This window comes from Symphalangus syndactylus, chromosome 3, assembly GCF_028878055.3.
Source record: "Symphalangus syndactylus isolate Jambi chromosome 3, NHGRI_mSymSyn1-v2.1_pri, whole genome shotgun sequence".
NCBI classification, from domain to species: Eukaryota; Metazoa; Chordata; class Mammalia; order Primates; family Hylobatidae; genus Symphalangus; species Symphalangus syndactylus.
This window is the reverse complement of record NC_072425.2, coordinates 127,122,483-127,139,869: the sequence shown is the minus strand read 5'-3', so window position 1 is coordinate 127,139,869 and position 17,387 is coordinate 127,122,483. Positions and strand designations below refer to the sequence as shown.

At 38.9% G+C, this 17,387-nt stretch overlaps 1 protein-coding gene across 9 annotated transcripts in view; it reads left to right on the top strand.

Annotated features, from left to right (window-relative positions):
- The window catches only part of RDX (radixin), a 105,577-nt gene that overhangs the window by 66,658 nt on the left and 21,532 nt on the right, over nt 1-17,387 (top strand). Inside the window, exons 15-16 of one of the 9 annotated variants that reach the window (XM_055273037.2) lie at nt 3,420-3,539; nt 14,046-14,185. The exons of 5 other annotated variants lie outside the window; for them this stretch is intronic. In XM_055273037.2, the coding sequence (XP_055129012.1) occupies nt 3,420-3,501 (82 nt within the window). In that variant the 3' untranslated portion in view covers nt 3,502-3,539; nt 14,046-14,185. Of the gene's footprint in view, nt 1-3,419; nt 3,625-3,806; nt 4,024-14,045; nt 14,186-17,387 lie in introns of those variants that run through there. 3 more of the 9 variants (XM_055273041.2, XM_063636523.1, XM_055273036.2) reach the window with 3 other exon arrangements.

Below are 17,387 nucleotides of genomic sequence, written 5' to 3'. Positions count from 1 at the left end.
TTAAATTTGGTTTGTTCTTATTTTAGAAATTATAATTTTAGTTTATATTAATTTCGGTTATAGCTTACTGAATAAATCTTTCCAGTTAGAAGGAAGTTCTAATATTCACCTGTTCTAATACTTTGCTTATTGTAAAACAGCTAAATTTGGAGATACATAAAGCCTTGTTTTCTCTGTGTGGTTCAGCTACTTTCCATTTGGTATTACACAGTCAAATTTACATTTATCTATTAAAATTGCCATTTTATTAAACATTTTCATGCACAGTAGATTCAAGTTGTGTCTGAAAATATCTCTTGTGCTTTTTTGATTTTGCTGACTTAAAAAGGATTAATCTGGGCAGACATGAAAAAGAAAGGTTGCGTTTAATATATTTTTTGAACTTTGTAGGACAAAACATAGCTGGTTAATCTTGAAGTGACTGTTGTACCATGGTTGTGCACATGCTTCAGAATCCTATGGAAGAGAGTGTTCCTACTTGCAGTACATCAAAGGAATGGATGGTGGACCCTCCTATTCATGTTTTGAAACATAAATGTTCACTTTAAAGCAATTGCCATAATAGATAAAAACCTGAACTTTCATTGGATTTTTGTTAATTTTCCTCATTTTGAATTATGTGCACTACCATAGCTACATCAGTTTGATACAGTATTGAAAAATTATCAGTTATATTTTGCTGTTTATGATCTATTTGTAGATTAGGATTAAAATGGATTTAATCCATTTTTAAGGCTGTGTGAATTTTTCTAAACAAGAACCATTTGCAATATGGATTTCTTAGAGATTAAACCAATTATAACTTATTAGCAGTCGCGAGCACATGTTCATATAGTCAATGTAAAAATACACTAATGAGTATTTGGTAAATCCCAGTAGGCTTTTACCATTAGCATAATTTTGTGTTGTACAATTAAGTTACAATTACATCTCTAATTTTGGATAATATTCATTGGTTAACAATAAAGTGACAAAAGCTCATGCCTTCAAGGTCCACTGTTGTTATTTAACATAGATTTCTTGTATATTTCTTGAAAATTACAATCTTTATCACAGCCATAAATCACCACAACTTAAAAGTAAGAAGTAGATAGGAAATAATTTTAAATCCTCATTGATCTACTCTTTCCCCCAAATGATACCTCTTTGGTATGGAAGTAATAGTGATTAATTCTGTGGAAAAGTTAAATTATTAAATTGACTTTCTTGACAACAAAACGTAATTTAGGGTTTCCAATCATTGCCTTTATTGTATAGTGGTTAGTTTCTTTTTCCTGAGGAAGATATAGTTTCTTGTCATTGATTCATCTATTAACATTTCAACATTCTTTAAAGAACTGTATGCTAAGTATATTTATTTAAGTACATGTTATTTTGAAGCTATATTATAGAGCAGTTACTATAAATCTAGAAATTGCCTTTTTTAAGTCTTCTTACTAATTTTTAACTTAAATAAGTGATAAATCTATAAAAATAGTAAAAGCTAGATGTTTTTGTTGATAGTAATATTTAACTGTCACTTTATTATTTCTGTTCTCAAGGACACATAGTGATTTTTTTTACTCTGATCCTGTCAGAAAATGGAATTTTAAATAATATTTTGCTTTATGTCTAATTAGAGTTTTTAAGAACTGGAATGGCCCCTTATAAAGTTATGTTAGATTTTATTGGAAGTCACTCTTATCATTAGAAGTGTTTCAATATTATTGTGTTTTTTTTTTAATCCCACTGTATTCTGTCCCAGTATTGATCACCTTGTTGATTGTTAATGTTTTTAGAAATGAAAATAATTTTTTAAATTCACAGGCGTCCCATTTTACACAGGCACAATAAAAACAATTAGTCTTAAAAGTTAAAGCTTGAAACTAAAGTCTAAGGGATTACTAACTTATCATTAACATACTGAACTAATGAGTAAACCAAAGCTTAGTAAGAATAAGAGAAAACAGTTCAGTGTGGAGCTGTACTGTTAGGTTCCTCTCTTAAGTCTGTTCTAAATGAACAGAACTTTAGCATTTTCTTAGTTTGTACCACTTCCATTTTTTAAACTATCAGATATTCTAATGTGGTCTGTCACATGGAATGACAGTATTCTAGCTCATACAAAAGCTCTTTGGATTCTGCAAATGTGTTTGATAACTTTATGAAATATTCAGGCAGCCTGACTCCTCACTGTCTATGGTAGTAACTAGGAAAAGCTGGCTCACAATCATGTTCCATATGTTAAAGATTACCACATTCTTATCCTTAGCTTTTCCAATTAAATAATTTTAACTCCCAATTTTTCCTTAGTAGACCTACCTCTTACTATGTCCATCTATCAAGATATAAGAACTACCATTTTCCCTGTGGAAAGATCATGGCTGTGTGGTTCAGCTACTTTCCATTTGGGTAGTAGACACTCAGATTTACGTTTATCTGTTAAAATTGCCATTTATCTCCTCAATACTTTGACTTCCCTTAACCTCTGTGATAGAAGAGTTTTCTGATTTGGGGTTATATGGACTACTTTAGGAGTTGAAGTATTTCCTATACAATTTTTACATGAACAATCTTGACTAAGGTGATACCCCATGACATATCCTTTGCATTCAGGTTTATGTTTTGGCTGTGGAGATCCCTAACTACTCGATGGCTCCAGGTTCTTATTTAATGGTTGTCATTTAGCCAATACATTTTTATTAAGAGCTGGCTATATTCAAGGACTTAGAAGCAAGATTAGGATGATTGTGACCCTTTGTTTTGGCCTATATAAGGGACTTCAGATATTAATTTATCTTAGCCTTAGATCATTTGCATTTATCTATTACAATATCATTTCTTTTAAAATGGCAATGCCATATTGTTGATTCCTGTTATTTGTATGCCCAGATTCCTCCATGTTTGTAGCTAGCTAGTTGCTTCTATCAGTGCAACTTGTTATTTTTACCACACTATTCTAATTGTTCTTGACTTTTATTTAATAATTATTTTAAATATTTGGATTCATTTTTATATTTATGCATGCCATTTAGTTTGCTCCTAAAAATAGTGATACTGGTTTTAGTTTTTTACTTACTAAATCAGTATAGCCAAATGTCCATCTTCCTAGTGGTAATATGCGATCAGAATTTCTGAGATTATTTATGTGACTATTTTTGGAAAAGTTTCTTTTGATAAAACATGGATTTATTATATGAAATTCTTCTTGTACTGTGTTACAATATATGCTATGATATCTCTTTTTTTTTCAACTTAAATATGATGTTTTATATTGTTTTAGACTTAGGAATCATGTATTTTTTAGAATAATAAGGGAATATATCTCCTCCCTCACTTTCCTTTTATATATATTGAAAAGTCTATGAAATTCAAGTCTAGCATTTGAATTCTCTATGCTATCATTGCATTTAACCTAATTATTTACTTTTAAATTTTAGCTATTTTCGTAAAAACAGTTTTGAGATGAAGGAAACTTACACAATAAAAGGAAGATCAATAAGCAGGAAAATTAGTAACTGACAGGGAATATGAATGAATACTCAGTATATGTTTCTCAGGTATGCTTATTTTCTGATAAATTACTTAATTTTCATTTCATAGGCCAAATTTTAAACACCAGTTAATAAAGTTATCCTAAGAGTCTCTAATTTGAAAAGTTTTTCTAACCTAGGAAGACTCATTTCAGACCCAACTGACCAGTCAAATAAGTTGATAATATCTGTGTTAAATATTGAGAAGATTAATAAAGTTAAAAGTTTTCAGTTGAATCTTTTTTTATTGTGGTAAAATATACATAAAATTGATCATTTTAACCATTTTTTAAGTGTACAGTTCAGTGCCATTAAGTACATTCACATTGTTGTGTAACCGTCACCACCATCCATCTCCAGGACGTTTTCATCTTCCCAGACTGAAGCCTGCACCCATTAAATGGTAATGCCCCATTCCCCCCTCCTCCCCAGTCCTTGGTGACCACTGTTCTACTTTCTGTCTCTATAAATTTGATGTTTCTAATTACCTCATAAAAGTGAACTCGTACAGTATTTGTCCTTTCGTGTCTGGTTTATTTCACTTAGCATAATGTTTTCAAGGTTCATTTATGTTGTGGTATGTATCAGAATTTTATTCCTTTTTAAAGCTAAGCAATATTCCGTTGTATGCATATACCATATTTTATCCTTTTATCTGTTATTGATGGATGCTTAAATTACCGCTATCATTTGACTACTCTGAATATTGCTGCTTTGAACATTGGTGTACAAATATCTTAGAGTCCCTGCTTTCAGTTCTTTGGGGTACCGAAATGGAATTGTTTGGTCATATGTTAATTCTGTGTTTAATTTTTTTTTTGAGATGGAGTTTTGCTCTTGTTGCCCAGGCTGGAGTGCAATGACGCGATTTTGGCTCACTGCAACCTGTGCCTCCTGGGTTCAAGCGATTTTCCTGCCTCAGCCTTCCGAGTAGCTAGGATTACAGGCATGCACCACCATGCCCTGCTAATTTTGTGTTTTTTTCTTTTTTCTTTTTTTAGTAGAGACAGGATTTCTCCATGTTGGTTAGGCTGGTCTTGAACTCCCAACCTCAGGTGATCTGCCTGCCTTGGCCTCCCAAAGTGCTGGGATTACAGGTGTCAGCCACCGCACCTGGCCCTGTGTTTAATTTTTTGAGGAATTGTCATGATATTTTCCACAGCAGAAGCACCATTTTATATTCACATAGCAGCACACAAGGTTCTAATTTTGCCACATCCTCACTAACGATTGTTATTTTCTGGGTTTTTTGTTTGTTTGCTTATTTGCTTGCTTGCTTGATTTTGATGATAGCCATCCTAATGGTAAAGCAGTACCTTATTGTGGTTTTGACTTGCATTTTCCTTTGATACATTTCTCAGATCATAAAAGAAGTTAGATGTTTTTTCATGTGTTTATTGGCCATTTATATATCATTTTTGGAGAAATGTCTATTCAAGTTTTGCCCATTTTTAAAATTGTTTATTTTTCTGTTGTAGGAATTCTTTATATTTGGGATTCAAAATATTAATCCATTATCCCAGGATTTGGAATATTCCTTTTCAGATATGAGTTCCTAATCTTTTTTCCCATTGTGAATTGCCTTTTCACCCTTGGTATAGTGTAGTTTTCTTTGATGCACGAAAGTTTTTAATTTTGATGAAGTCCAATTTTTTTGTTGTTGCCTGTGCTTTTGGTGTTTGTGTTCTTTTGAAGAGGAAAAATAGTTTTTAATGAAGAAGGTGTTACAAAAAGGCACAACAGAAGAGAGAATACGTATAGTGGTTAGTCTCTAGACTGTAGAAATGAAAGTAAATAGATAGGAAATGTGAGCCAGTGTGCATTGACTGTAGGATGATAAAGCTGGAGTGGGTTGGGCCCAGGAATTTATGGAGCCTTGAATCCTATGTTTAGATGGTTTAGTTTGATTTGAGGACAACTGATAGCTTTGGAAGGCACAGCTACAGGAGGGAATAATAAACTTGCTTGAAAAAGAAAACTCGTGTTGTGATGTAAAGTATACTAGAAAGTGCAGAGGAGATAGCATAATAGAAGAGCTATGTCTACTGTAGTTAGCCTAAGAAAGGCCGTGGCCATGGGAATGAATTTAAAGGAAATTCTGATAAAGGAAATATCTTAAGTGTAATTTGCTCTCATGTTTGCTATATTGTTCATGTTTGTGGTAATGTATTTTCTTTTGAACTTATTTTCCAGCTGACCTCTTTTGAGACACTTAAAACCTCAGTTTCTTTTCTTTTATCCATGACTTTTTGGGAATGGGTTCTTTAGTGGCACAATAGAAGTAGAAATTAAAGACATGCAAGAACAAATGAATTTGGTTCTGGGTTCTAATTCCAAGTCTTATACTCTCGTACTGTAGCTTTTATAACTGATTTTATAGTTCTGAATCAGATTGTCCTTTTTGAGAGCATTTCTCTGGATTCAGATTATGGACACTTCCATTCTAGATCCATTATCTTCACAAAAATGTATGCCTAACCGAGGCTTAATATCTGTGTATGTTTGAATTATTAATACTAGTTTATAGTTGAAAACTATTAACCTTAGAGTAATGCTTATAACAATAGTTTATCAAACTTCTTTTTGCTCTCAGATGACCATCATAATGTACTGGCTTTTAGAAGAAATTCAAAGGGTTTTTTTTTTAAACAGTTTGGGGTTAGAAAAATAACTCAGCTCATTATGAAAGGATTATGTTCACCAAAACACAACTCAGAGATTATCTCAGAATATACAGACACAATTATTTCCTGGCTGTGACGACTCTAAACAAATCACTTTGGAAATTTCTATAGATTTCTTTCTTTCTTTTTTTTTTTTTTTGAGATGGAATTTTCACTCTTGTTGCCCAGGCTGGAGTGCAATGGTGCTATCTCAGCTCACCACAACCTCGGCCTCCTGGGTTCAAGTGATTCTTGTGCCTCAGCCTCCCAAGTAGCTGGGATTACAGGCATGCGCCACCATGCCTGGCTAATTTTTGTATTAGTAGAGACGGGTTTTCTCCATTCTCCATGTTGGTCAGGCTAGTCTCAAACTCCTGACCTCAGGTGATCCGCCCACCTCGGCCTCCGAAAGTGCTGGGATTACAGGCGTGAGCCACTGCTCCCGGCCTAGATTTTTTAAAAGTTGAAAACTACTTGATTGTGCTCATCAATTTAGCTTTTGCTAGAGGTATGAGTTGATTCATCTGCTTATACCCAAATGACATCTTAGATTTTTTTTTCCTTCTTACTTTTGATTGTTTCTCTCAGACAATTCCTAATACAACCTAGTTCTCATTTTTTTGAGACAGAGTCTCGCTCTGTTGCCCAGACTGGAGTGCAGTGGTGCGATTTTGGTGCGGTGCGACTTTCACTTCTCGGGTTCAAGCGATTCTCCTGCCTTAGCCTCCCAAGTAGCTGGGAATAAGGGTGTGTGCCACCATGCCTGGCTAATTTTTTAATTTTTATTATTATTATTATTTTTTGAGACGGCGTCTCGCTGTGTCGCCCAGGCTGGAGTACAGTGGGGCGATCTCGGCTCCCTGCAAGCTCCGCCTCCCGGATTCACGCCATTCTTCTGCGTCAGCCTCCAGAGCAGCTGGGACCACAGGTGCCCGCCACTGCGCCTGGCTAATTTTTTGTATTTTTGGTAGAGACAGGGTTTCACCATGCAGGCCATGCTGGTTTTGACCTCCTGACTTCAAGTGATCGGTCCCGCTTGGCCTCCCAAAGTGCTGGGATTACAGGTGTGAGCCACCATGCCCAGCCTAAAATTTGTGTATTTTTAAAGCATTTGCTGTTGAAGGACATATAATCATTCATTGTATGTAAAAGTAAATAATAGTTTACTTTTTAATTCCATTAATATTTGCAAATGTACTTGATAGTAGCTCACTTGGGTTTCTTAAAACCTTTAGGTTGGTTAAACTGCCTGTCATTTTTCAAGAAATATTAACATCTTTTAAAAGTAGTCGTTTTTGTTGATGGGTACAATATAAATCCCTGTTCGTTCGTTCGTTCATTCATTCATTCATTCATTCATTCATCCATTTATTTGAGTCGGGATTCTGGCTTTGTCGCCCAGGCTGGATGGAGTGCAGTGGCGCGATCTCGGCTCACTGCAAGCTCCGCCTCCCGGGTTCACGCCATTCTCCTGCCTCAGCCTCTCAAGTAGCTGGGACTACAGGCGTCCGCCACCATGCCCGGCTAAGTTTTTGTATTTTTAGTAGAGACGGGGTTTTACCGTGTTAGCCGGGATGGTCTCGATTTCCTGACCTTGTGATCCGCCTGCCTTGGCCTCCCAAAGTGCTGTGATTATGAGCCACCGTGCCCGGTCCATTTAGTAATTTATATGCATTCTTAAAATAAGCTGAGATAATACTTCCATTTTGTAAAAGCTTTGTGCCAGACAATATAAGACCTGGAATTAGAATCTAGAACCTAATCCTCTGGATATAGTCTAATGTACTCTTAAGGATATTTAAAATGAATTTGGGGGGCATAAGCTGTATAAAAGGCTTTGTGTGAAATGTATCCATTGTAAAAGTAGGTTTGCATCTTTACAGGCGGTTAAGGTATGTAAATTTTTGGAATGTTCTCAAGCATTGGGAAGACTGCAAGTAAGTATGTCTTCTAGATAACTAATGAGATGTATACAGATAGGAAAATGTTGTCTGCCACCTCTTATTTTTCAACCATTATGTTTTAGCTCTTAAAAATTAGATATTTAAAATATTTTCAGTTTAATAGTACTATGAAAGGAATGCTGAATTAGGAGAAAAGAAGGCATGATGTTTATTCCCTTTTCCATAAAATAAGACATATATAGACATAATATACATTTGCATTCAGAGTCATTCAATCAGTGATTTTCAGAGCAATTGCTGTTTGTGCACTGTTGGAATTATGGGAGATAGATGAATAGATGAGACTTTGCGACTCTGCCAAGAAAATTGTAGTTAATCAGGGATTTGAGTCCTGGACTCAGATTGAGGTACAGAAAGTATGGTAGTTAAGTGCCAGAAGAAAAACTGAGATAAAATGTGCAGGAGATAGAGAAATGAGAGGCCACTTAGTTCAACTTTAGGTCACTTTGATTCAGTGTTTATTCATATGATATTTCTTGATGAAGCTAAGGAAATGTTCTTTGATTTTAGAGCTTAGGTTTTAGATCAGATATTGTTCTTGTGTCTATAAACTTTTATCTTAGTTCGTGTGTGTGTGTGTGTGTGTGTGTGTGTGTTTTGGAGACAGGGTCTTGCTCTGTTGCCCAGGCTGGAGAACAGTGGTGCACTCTCGGGTCACTGCAGCTTCCACCTCCTGGGTTCAAGCGATTCTTCTGCCTCAGCCTCCTGAATAGCTGGGACCACAGGCATGTGCCACCACACCTGGCTAATTTTTGTATTTTTAGTAGAGATGGGGTTTCACCATGTTGGCGAGCCTGGTCTCAAACTTCTGGCTTCAAGTGATCTGCCCCCCTCAGCCTCCCAAAGTGCTGGGATTACAGGCGTGAGCCACCACACCCAGCCTGATCTTAGTTCTTAAATGATTTTCTTGCACCACAAGTATTTTGGGGGAGTACAGCCTAGGATTTGTTTCAAAAGTGCTAATGATAGTTCATGTTAATAACATAGAAGAAACATCAATCTTAGTAATTTGTGATTTCCCTCTCCCTAGTCCTTTTCCCCAAGAGTCACATTACATTCTTCATTTGTGTACCAGAGAGATTCAGAAGGGCTTAGCCTGTAATGGTCACCATCTTGCCATTGCTCTTTTAGCCAGTCGCTGCCACTGAGGTCTGATCCTGTCTCTGCATGGTTTTTCTAGGCATGCTTAGAAACTGTCAGGAGTCAAAATACAGACTCTAGCCCATGGTTATCCCCAAATTAGGGGTATAGGGATCCCGTACCAAATTTTCCTGCTTTTTCAACAAATGTTTTGTTTTTTTTTTTTTTTTTTTTTACAGAGGCTGTTTAGATCCAGGTTTTATCAGTTCACAGCACATTAGATACATAGTCTGACAGGCATTAAGAGAATCTCTGGGGCCAGGCGCGGTGGCTCATGCCTGTAATCCCGGCCCTTTGGGAGGCCAAGGCGGGCGGATCACCTGAGGTCAGGAGTTCGACACCAGCCTGGCCAACATGGTGGAACCCTACTCTACTAAAAATACAAAAATTAGCCAGATGTGGTGGCAGGCGCTTATAATCCCAGCTACTCGGGAGGTTGAGGCAGGAGAATCGCTTGAATCCAGGAGGCGGACGTTGCAGTGATCCGAGTGCAGTTTGGGTGACGAGCAAAACTGTGTTTCAAAAAAAATAAGAGAAATCTTTGGGATAGCTGTGAGGCACCATGATGTTGAGGTAACTGCATGGGTTTTAGATTCCCACATCGGGTTTGAATCTTGGCCTGGCCACTTCTGAGACCTTGGGAATCCACTCTGCCATTTGAGCCTGAGTTGTCTCATCAAACAGAAGTTAACACTATTAATCTTGTGAGTGTTGATTGTAATAATAAACATGAAATACTTTGTTTACAGCCTTGGCATATTGGAAATGTTAATAAATAGTAACTTCTGTCATTTTGGTTTTCATCTGTCAGTATTATGAATGTTCATATTTGTAGCCAAGTCCTTTGGGTTCCATTTTTTAATATGTTTTGTTTACCTTTTAAGGATTCTAGTTATGATTCTCTTAGAAGGTATCACTCCCTATGTTTGTTGAGTGTGTGCCAGGCCTATGCAAAGCATATGGAGATAAGAAAGACATGCTCCTAAGCAGTAAATAGTTTATGGTTTTCTCCCGGTACACAAAATACATAATTAATATGTGTTTGTGTGTTATGAATAAGTGAGGTTCCTTCCTCAACCCCTTAATATTATAGTGTGCCAAGTCTCCGTCCTTCTGTCTACATTAGGATCTCTTAGTGACCTTATCCAGTGTCATTGCTTTAAATACCACCTGTAGGCTGAGAGACTTAAATCTCTAATCAAATTCTCCCCTGAACTTCAGATGTATATATCTCTCTACATAACATTTCCAGTTTGATATCTAATAAGCATCTCAAACTTATGTTAAACTCAAGATCTTCCCTCCTTAAACTTGCTCCTGCCTCAGTCTTCCCCTTCTCAGTTGATGAATGGTAAGTCCCTTATTCCAGCTAATTAGGCCAAAACCTTGACCACATCTATGACTCTCTCATAATCTCCATCCAGTCCAATCACAAATCTGTTGGCCCAGCATTCAGGATATATAATGTATCCAGAATATGACCACTTCATCCTCCACAGCCATCAGTGTTCCACCCACAGAATTGCCTGGATTATTGCAAAAGACTTCCATTCTGTTTTCTTGATTTCCTCTTTGCCATTTTACAGTCTTTTAAGATCTTACAACAGGTAAATCAGACCATGTCACTTGTGCTCAAAATCTTTCCGAGGTTTCCCATCTCCAGGTAAAAGCCATGTTCTTTTCAGTGGTCATTTGCAGCCTAATCTATTCTGGTCCCTGCCAAAGCTCTTGGGCCTCCTCTGCAGATTTCCTCTTCTCTGGTTAAATTGAAGTCACACTGGCTTCCCTGTTATTCTTTAAAGCAGCCAGCTGGTCCAACTCCTCTTACTCAGCTTGGAAGACATTTTCCCAGATATTGTTATGACTCACTCCCTTGCCACCTCCAGGAATCTGCTTAAATGCTGCCTCAATGAGGCCGCTTCTTACAACCCTATTTAAAATTATACCTTCCCCAAGTATCTCGTACCCATTTCTTGCCTTTATTTTTCTCTGTAGCACTTACCATCTAGCATACTATATATTTACATATTTGTATTGTATCTGTCTCACCCCACTAGAATGTAAGCTCCATGAGGGCAGTAATGTTACCGTTGTGTACACTGGTATATGCCTAGGGCCTAGAGCAGTGCCTGGAATGCCATAGATGCTCCTATTTAATAAATGAATCGATAGATGAGCTCTGAGAGCTCAGAAGGAAGGCACCTGATCTTACTGCAGAGCTCCAGGGAAGGCTTCCTGTAGGAGATGATCCCTAAGCCAAGTCTTTCAGGACGAGTTACTCTTAATCGAGGAGGCAAAGATAGGGAAGTTTCTGGAAAGAAGGAACTGCATATGCAAATACATCAAGTCACAAAAGGATGTGGAGTGTGCTGGGACTGTCCATTTGTATTGAAAACGTAAAGTTTGAGATTCAGAAGGTAGTGCTGTGAAATACTAGAAAATCATGAGGGATAGCAGGTTTGGGTGTGCCTGTGACATTTCTTTTTGGACAATTTGAGTTTGGAATGCTGATGGAATGAATGTCAGATGAAATTTCCCAAAGGGAAAGTGTAAGGAAAGAATTGGTGGGTTTAGTATAGGACCTTGGAGAGTGCCAACATGAAGTAACTGCCAAAGCAAGAGAGGACCCCACAGACATGTAGGACAGAAAGGTGACTGCATGTGACCACCAGTGCCACACGGGGAGAAAAATCTATTACAATGTTTAAAATGTAAACTGGTTTCAGCAACAAGAAGATCATTGAAAAGAGCAATTTCTTTGAGTTAGAATAGTTGTCACTTAACTGTGTTTCTTCTGCAAAGTGTTTTCCCCAAATCTACACATAATTCTTATGTTCCAAGAATAACAAGAACAAGAAAATGCTGTCTCTAACAGTGTCCTCTCTCAGCTCCATATGTCTAAATCTGACATGTTGGCATGAGCCCCACTCTATACCCCTGCTCAAGTAAGTGAGATTATGCCTAGTAAAGTGAAAATCTGTTCCCGTATTTGCCATCTATAGTAAATAGGCTCCACGAAGCACTTGAGTGATGTCATCCATTCAAATAATGTTATTCATTCATTAAACATTTATTAGATGCCTCAAGTTAGGCTCTGATTCGTAAGTAATTTAATACATCATAAATAATTTAAAACATCATCTAGAGGAAGAAACAGAAGAGTTAAGAAATAATTATGACAATGAGACGAGTAACAAGAGGCACTCAGAGCTAGGTAGTGACCAACCTCTTGCTAACATTGACAAGGTATAGAGGTTATTGTAATTGTCAGCAGTCACCTCAGGAACAAGTACCATCTCCTCCCTACCCCTTGCCTTTAGGGACAAGGGCATATCTCAGTGGATGTTCAGTTCAATAGTGGTCTTGATGCTGATTCACAGAGGAGTTTCAGAATCTATCATGCTTTAGGAGTAATTTCCAGCACTAGAGCCAAAGGTATCCGCTGTATGAGTAGAGGGTGAGGAGGTCTGGTAGCACTGCCTTGGGCTGTCGGTTAGGAAAGTCTGTTTCTATCTTGGGCTGCTCTCCTCAGGAGAGGTGAAGATGGACTTTGTGTACGTTCTGGAGCTGCTAAGGACTTTTGGTGGGAGGAGTCCTTCCATTTATTCATCCAAATATGTTAGCGCTTGACAGGCGCTGTGTGCTAGTCATTCAGAATATCATAGTAGCCAAGTCCCTGCCCTAATGAACTGAATTCCAGTAGGAAAACACGAACACTGGAAAACAGAATAATTAATACAAATTGCATTACTAGGTTGAATCATGTGCAGTTACTGATATTTAACCATCCCTGAGCTATAAAAACAGCAATTTTATATCCACTTAAAACTATGAAAGAAACAAGGGACTGAGTTAGAAGAAAATGTAATCAAGGACAGGAGGTAAGAAAAAGTCTCTGACAAGTGGCATGTAAGTTGCTACCTGAAGGAGGAAAAGGCCAGCTCCTCTTGTTCCTCTGTTTAAATCAAGATGGTAGATGCAAATGCCAGACAGATGAAAAGAGTGCCCTGGGCCTGGTGGGGAGTGTGTCTAGTCAGGAGTCTCCTGCCCTGTTGGAAGAGTGAGGAAGAGGGAGGGCATCAGCTCTTTACATATGGGGTAGGTAGGCACTGTGTTGCTATACCTTGTGATCTTCCAAGATAAGCCAGAAAATGGCTTTTAGAAGAAAAGCATTCAAATATACTATATTTGAGTTGAAATGTAATTTTTATGTGAAGTCTTTCAGATTATACATGTCAGCTATTTCAATGCAGTGGTTTACACCTGTAATCCCAGCAATTTGGGAGGCTGAGGTGGGAGGATTGCTTGAGTCCAGGAGCTCAAGACCAGCCTGGGCAACATAGCAAGATCTCAACTCTACAAAAATTAAAAATAAAATTAGGGCCTGGTATGGTGGCTGACACTTGTGATCCCAGCACTTTGGGAGGCTGAGGTGAGAGGATCACTTGACGCCAGGAATGTGAGACCAGTCTGGGCGACATAGTGAGACCTCCTCTCTATTTAAAAAAAGAAAAAAAAATTGGTGTGGTAGCGCACCTGTAGTCTCAGCTACTTGGGAGGCTGAGGTGGGAGGATCACTTCAGCCCAGGAGGTTGAGGCTGCAGTGAGCTGTGTTTGTGCCACTGCACTCCAGCCTGAGCAACAGAGCGAGACCCTGTTTCAAAAAAAAAAAAACTAGAAAAAGTTTTGCAAGCCAAACTAGGTACACCTGCTTGCCAGAAGTAGCCCGCTGGACACCAATTTACAGCTTTGCTTTAAAATTCCAGGTAGAGGGAACAACATATGCAAATACTTTGAGGCAAGAAAGAGCTTCACTTGTTCATGGAAAAGACAGAAAGGTGGCATGTCCAGAGCCAAGTGATCCCAGAGGAGAGTGATGTGTGAGAGGAAGTTGAGGAAGAGCCAGATCACAGGAGCTTCCTAAGCCATGGTGAGAAGCCTACAAGATCTAGGCCAATGTCCACTGAGCAGTTTGGCCCTGTAGGACAAAAACATTGCTACCAGAATCGAGCTAAGCAAAGGTAAATTCAAGAGAAGTTTGAGGAACAGAGGTGCAGGGATGGAAGTGTGAGTGTAGTTTGTATTCTTCTCAACAGACTGTACCCTGGGGCTAAATGGCTGCATCTGCCTGAGCAAGGGGCACTGTTTCCTTATCCACACAAAGACATCATAAAGGCTGCAGCTGTCCTTGAAGGTATTCCATTTTACAGCTAGGTAACCTGCCCAAGGACAACCACAGTGGCAGACTCCGCATTTGGATTTTGGTTTTCTTAGAAGGGAAAGCCCTTATCTTTTTTTATTACAAAACATGACCTTTCCAGTTTAAAGCCAACTGAGACATGTTTACTTGCTCTTGGAAGGATTATTTTGTCTGCATAACTCAAAGTGAATGTATCGATTGATTTATAGGCCAAAGAAGACTGCTTTAAATCTTAAGTTCGACTTGAATACAGAGTGGTAGTGACCTGATCAAACCCACCAGATTGAAGACCAGCCTCCTTGAACCACTGCATGTGGGCTTGTAACTCTAGTCTATCCAGTTTAGTGCTCCTGTTTTCAAGATGAGGTCAATATAGCTTAAAGATTTAAAGTTGAAATATATGATTTACTCTTGGAGGGGAGGGAAAACATTATTATTATTATTTTATGTATTTATATATTTTTTGAGGTGGAGTCTCGCTCTGTTGCCCAGGCTGGAGTTCAGTGGCACGATCTCAGCTCACTGCAACCTCCACCTCCCGGGTTCACGCCATTCTCCTGCCTCAGCCTCCCGAGTAGCTGGGACTACAGGCGCCCGCCGACCATGCCTGGCCAATGTTTTGTATTTTTTAAGTAGAGGCAGGGTTTCACCATGTTAGCTAGGATTGTCTCAATCCCCTGACCTCGTGATCCTCCCACCTCGGCCTCTCAAAGTGCTGGGATTACAGGCATAAGCCACTGCGCCCAGCTGAAAGCATTATATTTTTTAAAATTATTACTTTGAGGCCGGGCGCGGTGGCTCACGCTTGTAATCCCAGCACTTTGGGAGGCCGAGGCGGGCGGATCACGAGGTCAGGAGATCGAGACCACGGTGAAACCCCGTCTCTACTAAAAAAAAATACAAAAAATTAGCCGGGCGTGGTGGCGGGCGCCTGTAGTCCCAGCTACTCGGAGAGGCTGAGGCAGGAGAATGGCATGAACCCGGGAGGCGGAGTTTGCAGTGAGCCGAGATTGTGCCACTGCACTCCAGCCTGGGTGACAGAGCAAGACTCCGTTTCAAAAAAAAAAAAAAAAAAAAAAAAAAAAAAAAAAAAAAAAAAAAAATTATTACTTTGAGACAGAGTTTCGCTCTTGTTGCCCAAGCTAAAGTGCAGTGACGCGATCTCTGTTCACTGCAACCTGTGCCTCCTGGGTTCAAATGATTCTTCTGCGTCAGCCTCTGGAGTAGCTGTGATTACAGGTGGCCGCCACCACCCCCAGGTAATTTTTGTATTTTTATAGAGACGGGGTTTCATAATGTTGGCCAGGGTGGTCTTGAACTCCTGGCCTCAAGTGATCGGCCTGACTCAGCCTCCCAAAGTGTTGGGATTATAGGCATTAGCCTCCACGCCTGTCTATTTTTTTAAATTAATAATTGACTGTTAAAGCCCTAGAAATCAAAGAAGAGTCTGTGCTCAATAAATACTCGAAATCTAGAGGAAAGTTGAAATTGGAGAAGTGAAGATGGATGTGGATAGGTGTTAAATAAAATAATTCAGGAGCTCAGTGAGCAAGTCTTCAGTGATAAGAACTGAACTCAGTCTGGAGAAAATTCAGGAGGTTGAGGATCAAAGGGAAGAAGGCTCTTGGTGAGTTTTAGCATGTGGAAGAGAGCCAGCAAGGAGGGAGGCCACTGTGAGAGCTGAAAAATGAAGTTATCAGACAGCATTTGAGACAGGCTTATAGTTTGAGTTAACCTCCTGAATAAATGCAGGAAGAGAATGCTACATTCGTTTTCAGAACGATGTTTCAGAATTGAATGAGTATTTCATTGAAATGTACGAGTCAATTCTTTGTGCAATTCTTTGGCATTTATTAGAAATTTGAAGAGAGAAAGCATAACTAGGAACATTTTTCAGATGCTCTGTGCGGATTATTTGAATGGCTTTGTAGATAAAAATAGATCTGGGCCGGGCATGGTGGCTCATGCCTGTAACCCCAGCACTTTGAGAGGCCAAGGTGGGAGACCACCTGAGCCCAGGAGTTTGAGACCAGCCGGGACAACATGGTGCCCCGTCTCTATTAAAAAAAAAAATCTGATTCAACTTCCTTATGATTCTTTTTTTTTTTTTTTTTGAGACGGAGTCTCGCTCTGTCGCCCAGACTGGAGTGCAGTGGCGCAATCTCGGCTCACTGCAAGCTCCGCCTCCCAGGTTCACGCCATTCTCCTGCCTCAGCCTCTCCGAGTAGCTGGGACTACAGGCGCCCGCCACCACGCCCGGCTAATTTTTTTGTATTTTTAGTAGAGACGGGGTTTCACCGTGGTCTCGATCTCCTGACCTCGTGATCCGCCTGCCTCGGCCTCCCAAAGTGCTGGGATTACAAGCGTGAGCCACCGCGCCCGGCCCTTATGATTCTTTATTAGATTTTTGCCTGTGTGTAATAAAAATGAAAATTGCGTTTTCAACAGGAAATTACTATAATTATATTTTGCTTTTAGACTAGTAGATTCTATCAAATTAGAGCAAACAGGGCAAATTATCTTTATGAAAAGGCCCAGATACTAAACATTTTGGACTTTGCAGGCCAGTTGTCTGTCCCAGCTATACAATTCTGCTGTTGTGTAGTGCATAAGCAGCTATATGTAAATGAATGAGCATGTTTGTGTTCCCATAAAATTTTATTTATGGACACAACTCTGAATTTCATATAATTCATGTGTCACAAAATATTCTTCCTCTGATTTGTTTAAAAAAAAAAAAGGTAAAAAACGTTCTTAAATCACATTCTGTACAAAAACAGATGGGAAGTTGGGTTTGGCCCATGAGCCTCCTGAGTTAAAGGTTTTTAAAAACTAATGTTCTCCTAAGGGCCAGTGCTGTGTCTTTCTGTCTGGATGACTGTTAATATTTTGATGTGACCCTAGGGAG